This window comes from Eulemur rufifrons, chromosome 7 (assembly GCF_041146395.1).
Source record: "Eulemur rufifrons isolate Redbay chromosome 7, OSU_ERuf_1, whole genome shotgun sequence".
NCBI classification, from domain to species: Eukaryota; Metazoa; Chordata; class Mammalia; order Primates; family Lemuridae; genus Eulemur; species Eulemur rufifrons.
In genome coordinates, this window is record NC_090989.1 from 100,864,261 (window position 1) to 100,875,544 (window position 11,284).

General features: G+C 34.9%; 1 protein-coding gene across 3 annotated transcripts in view; it reads right to left on the reverse strand.

Annotated features, from left to right (window-relative positions):
* Nucleotides 1–11,284, reverse strand: part of GFM1 (G elongation factor mitochondrial 1) — a 49,152-nt gene that overhangs the window by 3,525 nt on the left and 34,343 nt on the right. For all 3 annotated transcript variants that reach the window (XM_069473035.1, XM_069473034.1, XM_069473033.1), the window contains 2 exons: nt 5,912–6,074; nt 4,055–4,199 (listed from right to left, as the gene is read on the reverse strand). In XM_069473035.1, coding sequence (XP_069329136.1) covers nt 4,055–4,199; nt 5,912–6,074 — 308 coding nt within the window. The remainder of the gene's footprint in view (nt 1–4,054; nt 4,200–5,911; nt 6,075–11,284) is intronic.

Here is an 11,284-nt window from a genome sequence, read left to right on the forward strand (position 1 = left end):
CTAAACTGTAGAAACAGCTCTATTTCTTGGGTTACCACAACAGCAGAGCTTCCTTGGCTCTGAAGAAATGTAATTAATATGAAAAAAGGCACCCTGAAGGAGATACGTGAGCAGACATATCCAGATTTAGTTACACATTATCTAGTGTTCTCAACAGATGAGTAATGTAAAACAGCTAGACTGGGGTCCTATTTTACAAAGGGAAGGAAAAAGCCAAGTACGCAGGGCCTGTCATTCAATTGTAGAAGATGCCTGTCTAGTTCTTGTTTCATATTCCCTCACTCTGCTCCCTTCCTTTTAACTCCCTTTCTTCTTAAATCCACCTCCTGACTCACTTCCAAATGAACCTTACCCTTACACACGCCTTCCTCTAACCCTATCGCAAGTGACAAGACTCCAGAGCTAACTCAGTGTCATCTTTCAGCAGCCACATAGCAGCCAAGTCCTAAAAGCAATTTTTCCTCAAGCAGATCAGTGTGGTCTGTAGCTCCTCAAGGCAAGAAATGAAAATACTTACATTGGCATAGGACCTTTTAAGCCAAGGCAGTGGGTAGAGATGGTAATGTTTATATTTCAGCCCACTAGGAATAACATAGACATCACCAGGCCAGATGCTAAAGAGGCTGTGTGAGCTATCACTCTGGTCTGGCTTTAACTTTTAGCTGGACCACTAGCCAGCAAGTAACCCTGGGTCATTCAATTAATTGCTGTGAGCTTCAACTTTCTCAGCTATAAGGTCACTGTGAAAATATGGTAATTCATGTACTCAGCATAATACATAAGCAATCAATAAATGTTATTAAATATAACCACTATGAGACAAAATAGCTCAGGAATGGGTGGCATGGCACAGTGCCAGGTCAAAATTAATATACCAAGAAAAGGGATTAGCATTCACTATGTCCAAATATATATATATGTGCAGGTGTTTTCAAGCACATTCTCATATAGTATTTGTAGAATTATTATCACCAAACAGCCTGGGGAAAGTTCAGATGACCTGCATGTTTCTACAAAGTAAGTAAAGAGGAGAGCCATGATTCAAACTCAAAAACCCAGCACATAATGGGACAGATCATCAAAAAAAGGGCACTGTTGAGTTAAATGAACTTAAAATGTAACTCTAGCTAGGCTCTTATTTCTCTTGCAGGGTAACTATACATTCGATATTTCTGGGGAGACCAAGCATGGTGCCCTCACTAATAACTGGCCACAGAAAAGGATAGCAATGGTCACAGTCATAGTTTGGTGAAAATGACCAAACAGAACATTTAGTTTCACATTTCAGTTCTACATTATATCACTGATTAATCTTATGGACAAAGTTTAAAATTTGGCTCAAATTAGTTCCAGTTTTCATTTTCTTAAATGAAGAATACATGAGATTTTAACTATGTTTCTTCTGATTCTGGTAATATGTAACATATATCTATATAACATACTATAATATTATAATAATTATATCTTATAAATATAAGCTATCTTTATGCTAAGCTCATTTGCCAACATTTTGGCCATGAAACTCTCATACGACATTCAGTGGAGGTATATATATATAAAAAGTTGATTTTCTTACTGAGTTTGGCAAGAACTTCCTTTCATGTGACTTTTACATTTTTGTGTTTTCTTCCCCCCTTAGGATTGGAAAAGCTAATTTTTGTTTTTACTCCAAATCTGATTTTTTAAAGTTTTATTTTATTTTTAATTGATAAATAATAATTGTATATGTTTATGGGGTACAATGTGATGTTTCAAAGATTTTTGTCTTTCGATCATGGAGAAATAAGAATCAGAAGAAACAGCAAACAGAAGAATTTATTTTTCATACTAGCACCCTACTTGTCTGCACATGTATATTTTGCAAAAATAAAACTTCTCTATTCAATTATAACCTAGTGCTTTTCCTTTGCACGTCTACCAGGCAATTAATCATACTTAATATTTATACTATGCCTAAACAATAAAAAATTAAATGGTACATATTTAACTGTTTAGTTTTTATAGATATAGACATTTTTCACAGATATGTATGTGTATTATGGGCATACACATCTATATTTATTTACATTTAAATACAGAGGCAGTTAAAAAGAATGAGGATCTTTGTCAATTGATAACCATATCAATTACCTGGCTTTATGTAACCTCTATCTCCAGGAAACCTACCAATTTCCAGTCAAGAACCAGCACAGAACAATTGGTACTTTCTAATTTGTTTTAATTGTACTTCTAAAAAGTATATCAAGTGATTATAACTAATTTGTCAGCATAAAATTGAAGTGGTAAACACTTTTTTTCTTTCTGTCTTTCAATGCTCAGCTGCAAAAAGTGGCAAACACTTAAAAGTCTTTTACTCTGAGTCATGCCTAATAAAGTCTCATTTTTTTATTTTATTTTCTTATTTCCTATTAACACAATCTTCAGATTGTGAAAAGATTTCTACATCATAAATTTCAACTGCATTTTTAATGGAAAACTGACATAAAGGAAATGGAGAATTCTCTTTCTCTTTCACAGCTGAGAAACTAAAACATAAATTACTAACGGCTCCCATTAGTTTAAGTAAAATAAGCAATCAGCAACCTGGTTAAGGAAACCTTATTGAACCACTGCCCCACAACTGATCACAGATGCAAACTGCAACCAAAGGCAATACAAAGTTCAAAATAGAGAATCAATAAGACCCTGATTCACAGAGTGCTCAGGAAATATTATGACTAATTTAATTTTCTATTGTCCATTTTAACCCTCTTTGATGACAATATTTCTGAAATGTTTTGTGAATCATAACTTGTGTAAACATATTTATGGACATTACTAATGAACCTCCACACAAAGGATATGGAAGAGATGACAAAGAGAATGAATTTTCTGGTTTCAGGTCACAACTTTGAAGATCCTTTGTTGAATAACCCTGATATCAAACTGCTACATTGTGACTGGCTTTTTTTCTCTTAAAAGCAAAGAATCAGATATGTTTGCAACTGCTGAGGGTTCTAGTTCATTGGGTTTAAATACACATATTCTATGTGGAAAAGGTTGACAATTTTAGCAGTTTAGCAAAAAGTCTGCATTGTGAATAAGGTTTACTGAATTCTTTCAAAATACTTTGCTACTCTCAAAATGCCTAAAAACTTACAATGCCATATACATGAAAAAATTACTTACAAATTTATGGATGTCTTGACATTTGAAAAAGTCACTAAAAATAGCATGACTGCAGTTAACATATCTTTAAAATATTTCTCAGAATTCTGACCATTTCTATCATCTCTATTAAAAATAGAACTTACGGATTATCTATGAATTTAAACATATGAAAAAAAAAAGATAAATTAGGAGTACAGGGTAGGCTTTTAACTTTTCAAGAAAGAGAACACAGTAATCTACCCTCACTTCAATTCTATTAATATTTGTTCACTACCTGCCATATTGTCTGGTGTGAGGTCCAGTGCTCTGGGTGAAGACTAAAAATAGTACTGCCTTCTGAGGCTGTCATGGTCTATCACCGAAAACAGACGCACCAAAACGATGGGTACTAGTGTTAGCGTAGGCAGGAAAGTAAGACATGAGCAGAGGAAGTGCTGAACGGGCAGTGTGAAAAAAACGGGATGCTGAGTAAGAGAACATACCGTAACAATAACAAGATAAAGGTAACCACAAGTGTCACAAAAAACAACACAGGGCACATTATATGACATTCCGTATTGTCCTCCCCACCCCTCAATGGACTTTGAGCCCCATGACACATCTGGGCCTAACCATTATAAGGTGAAAAACTCCGCAGCCACCAGACCACTCGTCAAGAAAAAAAGGGGAAGAGACAACTTCACAAAGGAGGAGAGAGCAGATGGGAGAAGAAAGGATGACACAGAAACCCTGAAGCCACAATCCGCTGGGACTTGTGTCTGCTCTTAACCCTCCAGTGCACTTTCGGTCCAATAAACTCCTTCTCTCTGCTTACAACACATTCTTTGTCACTTGCTTTCATTCTTCGATAGTGAGAAGAAGTGAGGGATTCGGGATGCATCGGTAACACTAGGACACAGCATACCTTGTTTAAGTGCACCTTCTCCTGCTCGGATGAAAGAGATTTCATTGGAATCAACCATGTGGTGCGCCCCATCCTGCAGGACAAACCGGAGCCCAGAGAGCTTGTGACCAGAGAGAGGGCCCTTCTCACAGGCATCTAAAAACCCCTGTTAATGAATAAACACAACTTATGGAGTGGATTTTATTTACAGATGCATTAACAAGAACCTGCAAACATTTTTCTGTTCACCAGTGTAATGTTTTTATGTATGCTGTATTTCACCCCTCAAAAAAGAATTTTTTAAAAAAAATTTAACATCTTTACTATTTAAGTTTCATTATTGTGGCATCTAGATGAGCAACCTCTTAGAAAAGCATATTATTAATACTTAAAGGTGTGAGCTAGTTTGAAAGCAATGCTAATAGTGCTAACAACATTTTCTCATAACCTCATCTTCAAGAATTACTTAACTCTCATAACCCAGTAAAGACACAGGATGATCTTAATTTTACAATGAGGAGACAGAGAAAAAGCAAAACTAAGGAAGTCCCTAAAAGAAAACACTCATCAAAACTGGTGTTCATCATAGCTGTGTCTTGGGCTCCTACTATGAACATACAACTGCTCTGCCTCATTGGCAGATCACTACATTATAGCTCCGGTGTTATGCACTGTCAGTAAGAATTAAAATTAAAAAGTAATTTTCATTTTTCTAAATGCAATTAAAAAAACAGCTTCACTGAGGTATAACTGATATACAATCAACTACATATATTTACAGTCGATAAGTTTACAATTCTTTTTAATTCAGTCACTTAAAAATATTTTTTTTCTTTTCTTATCATTACAATTGTGCCAAATTAACAAATATTTCGTAGATCTCCTACAATTCAAGTTAGTGTTTCCTGGCAACATAATGACATGGGTGTATAGACAGTATAATATATTTCTTGGCATTTCAAAACTGTAAATTATGCATGCTGAAAAATATCTAAACTCTCCTTGACCTACATTAATGTTGTAGGATATAAGATATTTAAAAGTGTGTAAATGACAAAATTATTGTTTTAAAATAAGAGTATAATGAATGGAATAGATTAATAACAAAAAATGCTATCAGCACTGAAACCAAAATTATAACCTGTCAATAGGGATTTCTAAGTTAAAAGGTTAAAAAAAAAAAAAACAATAATCTATAAGAATAAACTAAAGGTTTATAACACCATAGAGCAAGTGACCTGGGAAGCAAACAAAACACTAACCCCTTATATGTGCAAAGCATTCCAAATTCCTCAGGAAATGTCACGTAAGTCTTATTTGATCCTCAACTCTGTGAGACATACAGGTTTAAGTATTTTAATCGCAGTTTACAAATAAAGAAACTGGTTTTGAACATTGATTTACCAAAGAGCACATTAATCAACAGCAGAGACGACAGCAACACCCAGGTGTTGGGAATCTTAATGATCATTCTACTACAACAGTACACATAAAACTTTCATAAATCCTTAAGGACTATTAAAATTTTAATTGCTCATCACAATTAATGCAATAGTTTCAATTTATCAAGAGAAATATGCTAACTATGATTAAGAAATAGAATGATCAAACGGGCACAAAGGAAACCTCAGGCTCTAAGGAAAAAAAAAAGAAATAGAATGATTTCCCATCATTGTCATAGCATGTATTTATAGCTCTTGTGCTTAACGAACTGGAGATTCTAAATCAGATGGAAAGCTTAACAGTCAGATCTAGAAGCAGGACTGTAACTAAAATGAACGATGACAGATAATGTGATGGAAGATAAGGTATGATCTGATATCTAATAAACTGTTTTTAATAAATAAAAATACAAAAAAAAGCTTTTTTAAAATTTACCTTTTCTACAGCAGGCACAAACTGCTTTGGAACATTTGATCCGAATGTTTCATCTGAAAACTCCAACTTAGTGTAGTTCTCTGGGTCCAGAGGCTCCAGTACACCTATCACTTTTCCAAACTGGCCTGCACCGCCTGATTGTCTTTTATGTGTAAACTCAAACCTAAAAGTGATTTAGGAGGGAAAAAAAACCAACAAAGTATCATGTAATTAGCAAAATTAAATAACTCTGATTAATTTAAAAGAAAAAAAACCCACATATTTAATCATTTTTATTTTTTCCTTTGAATATGATGATCTTGCTATAAAATTTTATTGCAAAATTTATTTTAAAGAATCCTCTCTGTTCTTATTTGGGACTAAGGCTGGGTACACCACCAAAGTAATCCATGTTTTGTAATTATGGCAATTCTGAATTTCACAAAAAAGTGAAAATCAAGTAATTAAAAAAAAAAGATCAGTCTAAGGTTCTTATTCTAATAATCTACATTCCAAAGAGTTTACCCATTTCCCTGAATACAGTGTTTTCTTCTTAAATCTCTGTAATCAAGGACACTTAGTTGAAAATAAGAGTTTTGATGGCTACAGTTAATTTATTCAGACAGTTCCTACTTGATTTTACCACTTGGACATTATATTTCTTATTTATTTATTTTTGAGACAGGGTCTCGCTCTGATGCCTGGGCTAGAGTACAGTGGCATCATCACAGCTTACTGCAACCTCAAACTCCTGGACTCAAGCAATTCTCCTGCCTACACCTCCCAAGTAGCTGGGACTACAGACATATGCCACCATGCCCTGCTAATTGTTCTATTTTTTGCAGACATGGGTCTCTTGTTCGGGCTGGTCTCAAACTCCTGGCCTCAAGCAATCCTCCTACCTTGGCCTCCCAGAGTGCTAGGATTACAGGCAAGAGCCACGTGCCCAGCCCACTTGGGCATTATAGACTCAGGCAATACAAGAAAAGGGAGTTGCAGGTGTAACAATTAACACCTAAAAATAATTAATGGCAAAATGTTAGTGACTAAGACTAACGTAAGTAAGCCATTCAAAAACACATACAGACACAGGCCAGTGTTTACTTGAAACCACTAATGACAACATAAATAGGATTGAATAAGCACTTTACATAAATATTAAACATGTAAACGCAGGCTACTGTTTCATTAGAAATAATATTTCATGAATATCTACTATTTCCTTTAAACTGAAATCATCCTCAAGACCGTAACTTAGAAGAGACCTACTGTTTTCAAAATTACTTGCAGATAACTACAGGGAAACAGACATTAATGACTGCATGTTCCTGCAGACAGATCTGTGAGTGGTTTGGAAGAAGTAAATAGTAAATATCAATATTGGTAGGAGATGCTAGCTTAGAATAGGCAGATGTTCTAAAGAGCCTAAGTGTGAATGTGCCTGATTAACTGCTTTTAAATAATCTTCCAGTGGTCAAGAACTTCAGGATGGGCAGGGAAAAACAAAATGGTGAAAGGTTAATTTTCCTGGGAGGGGGAAAAAGCAGTTATCAGAACTAAGAGAAAGAAAGAAGAGGGGAAATACCTGCCAAATCATCACAGAATTACTAAAGGGGTTTCCAAAACTGTAGTGCACTGACATATTCTCAGGCATACACAAAGTTCTCTAGGAGACATTTTAAATTTTATTTTCAGCTTGAAAATTATATAATATTTACACAAACAGACCCTAGATCTGTGCCGTCCATACAGTAGTCACCAATCATGGCTATATAAATTAATTAAAATTAAAATTTCAGTTCCTCAGTTGTACTAGGCACATTCCAAGCACTAAAGAGCCAAACGTGGACAGTATTTACCATACCAGACAGCACAGATATAGAACATTTCCCTCACTGTACAAGGTTCTACTGGACAGTATTGCTCTGGAAGACCACCTCACAAACTTGTAATTCCATACAGTTTCAGGGACTATGTCTGAATTTATAATGGAGAAGCTGCCAAATAATAGAACACTTAATGCCAGGCTTGTGCTATGTAGTTTATATAGATTGTTCGTACTTGTTTTTTTTACTACAAATCCACAAAGTAGGTGCTATTTTATCATCAATTAAAATTTTTTAAAAAATAAAATAATTTAATCTACAAATGATGCATTCACTTCAAAAGCTGTTAGATGGCACTGCAACAAGACAGATTTTGCAGTAGTTTAGATGAAGAGGAGGAAGAACTAAGACACCTTAGCAGGCAGCTAAATAGGCTGAAGGTAAAAGAACCTCTGTGGTCAGACCACTGCCATGTTGTGAAAGGCAATTTTGTTTTGGCTAAATATCATCTATCACGTTAAAATTAATGTTAATTAGAATTGGGTTGGTATTGCTATTTATCTCTTAATTTGTAGATTTGCTTTGGCTTTATAGTTATACCAAAGTTGAAAGCCATAAGTATTTTTACTTGATTTTATGTCATATAGTTACATAAACTTATAATATGATTTACCTAATCCCAGAGACCCATAATAATTTGTCATCCAGGCTTTGTTTTTCCATTTACAGAGTATAGGCAGAGTAGATTTAGCATAATTCTTAAGGGCCCTAGGATTTTCAGAATGGTAAATGTACACTGGCTTCAACTTAAAGCCACCAGCCGCATTAGCACCTAACAGGAGAGTCAGCTTGTTCTTTGAAGCTCTTAAGCCAGGCATTGAGTTCTCCTCTCTAGCTATTAAAGTCCTAAATGGAATCTTCTCATGTAAGGCTGATTGAAAATCACATTGAAAATCTGTTGTTTAGCATCACCACCTTCATCAATTATCTTAGCTAGATCTTCTAGATAACTTGCTGCAGCTTCTACATCAGTACTTGCTGCCTCACCTTGCACTTTTATGTTATGAAGATGATTTCTTAAATCTCATGAACCCACCTCTGCTAGCTTCAGTCTTTTCTTCTGCAGCTTTCTCAGCCTTAATAGAACTGAAGAGAGTGAGTGCACTGGATTAGGCTTTGGTTTCAGGGCGAGTTTGATTTTCTATCCAGACCCCTCAAATTTTTTCCATAACCGAAATAAGGCTGTTTTGCTCTCTTATCATTTGTATATTCATTGTAGCATTTTTAATTTCCTTCAAAAACTTTCTCTTTGCATTCCCAATTTGGCTTCCTGTTTGGTGTAAGAGGCCTAACCTTCCGCTTTTCTCAGCTTTTGACATGCTTTCCTCATTAAGGTTAACTAATTTCCAAGTTTTGACTTAAAGTGAGAGACATATGAATCTTCCTTTACCTTGAACACTTAGAGGCCATTGTAGGGTTATTATTTAGCCTAATTTCAATATTGTTGTGTCTCAGGGAATAAGTATGCCCAAGCAGAGGAAAAGAGATTGGGGACAGCCAGTAGTTGGAGCAGTCAGAACACACACAATTTTTATAAATGAAGTTCATTATCTTATACAGCTGCAGTCCCCAACACTTGGCCACCTAATACCAACAACCCGGTCCAAGGCTGCCAGCAACCAGGCTGCACAGCAAGAGGACAGCGATGAGCTATTAAAGCCCCACCTCAGGCACTCCCCATCGCTGGCATTACCCCCACCCCTCCCCTGTCAGATCAGTGAAAGCATCAGACCCTCATAGGAGCGTGACCCCCACTGCAAACTGCACATGCAAGGGATCCAGCTTGTGAGATTCCCCGTGAGAATCCAATGCCTTATTTATGATCTAAGGTGGTGCCAGGTGGCAAGGGCCACCCTTTCCCCCCTCCATGGAAGAACTGTCTTCCACGAAAACTGTCCCTGTTGTCAGAAAGGTTGGGAACCGCTGTACAGGGTTTGTGTGTCAAAACAACTACATTGGTAACATCAAAGATCATTAATTGGCCTGGTGTGGTCATGCTGGTAACCCAAGCACTTTGGAAGGCTGAGGCAGGAGGATCGCTTGAGGCCAGGAGTTTGCAACCAGCCTGGGCAACAAGAGCAAGACCCCATCTCTACAAAAAGTAAAAAAAAAAAAAAAATTAGCTGTGCATGGTGGCATGCACCTGTAGGTAGTTCCAGCTACTGGGGAGATTGAGGCAGGAGGATCACTTGAGCCCAGAAATTTGAGGTTGCAGTGAGCTATGATAATGCCACTGCACTTGAGCCTGAGCAACAGAGCAAGATCTGTCTCCAAAAAAATCACAGATCACCATAACAGATAATAAAGTTTTGAAATACTGTATTTTGAAAATTGCCAAAATGTGACAGACACTGAGCACATGCTGCTGGAAAAATGGAGCAGACAGATTTGCCCTACAAAGGGTTGCCACAAACCCTTTATAAAAATGCACTATCTGCACAGTGCAATAAAGTAAAGCAGAAGAAAATGAGGCATGCTGTATTTGTTTAAAAATACATTAATTAAATATATAATTACATAAAGTTTTTAATTTTAAATTTTATATTTAACATATTGATAGCCTCAGTATATTAAATAAAACAGTATATCTACTACATTGAAATTACCATTTTAACAGTTTCCTTAACTAAAAATTAATATTCATTATCCTGTATGTATATATTCATGTTTTTCTGTAGTTATTACACCAAGTATATTCTTAACTCTTTTTATTAATCATCACTTTTAACAAAAGCAATCAACTTTTGCTTTCTCCAAAGAGAAAACTAGAAGACAGAAAACTAATAAATGTCTAGCTAAAGCTTTATGAGCACAAATTTTAGATTACCAGTATTTTAGGGTGAAAAAATAATACATATATAATATCAACAAAGTATTTACACATTCTGTTAATTCATAGTCATTTTATAATATATAACAATAACGGTAAATTAAAACTACATTTAGTAACCAAAGCTCTGTATCATCTATTACTTAGAAATTGCCAAGTAACCAAGAACTAATTTAACATTATGTAAGATCTTGAAAAGTTAACTGAGGATGTGAAAAATTACAATTTTAGTTGATACTTTTGGTCCTTATAATTAGTAGTAGCATAATAATTTTATAAGATCCAAACTCCTTTAAAAAACATCTGTATTATAATTTTTTTTAGTTAAACACTGTTTTATATTTGGTAATCTTACATAACTAGTGGAGTCAATAACTTATTTAACCCATAAAGTAAATATAGGAAATTTAGAAAGTTTAAGTCATAAAAAGTTCAATCTCAGTTTTATGTAAATTAGGATATTTTTATCAGCATTAATTTTATATAATAAAACATGTTTAAGACATATAATTGACTTAAATAAATATTCATTACACCTTGCCTAAATTCATCTATATATCTGAAATATTTTATAAACCTTTTTATGAAATACAATTTATAAACCTTATATTGATAATCATTAAATCATATTCAAAAGCTCCTCTTTTATCTTGAAAACTTGCTTCCAATAACCATAAT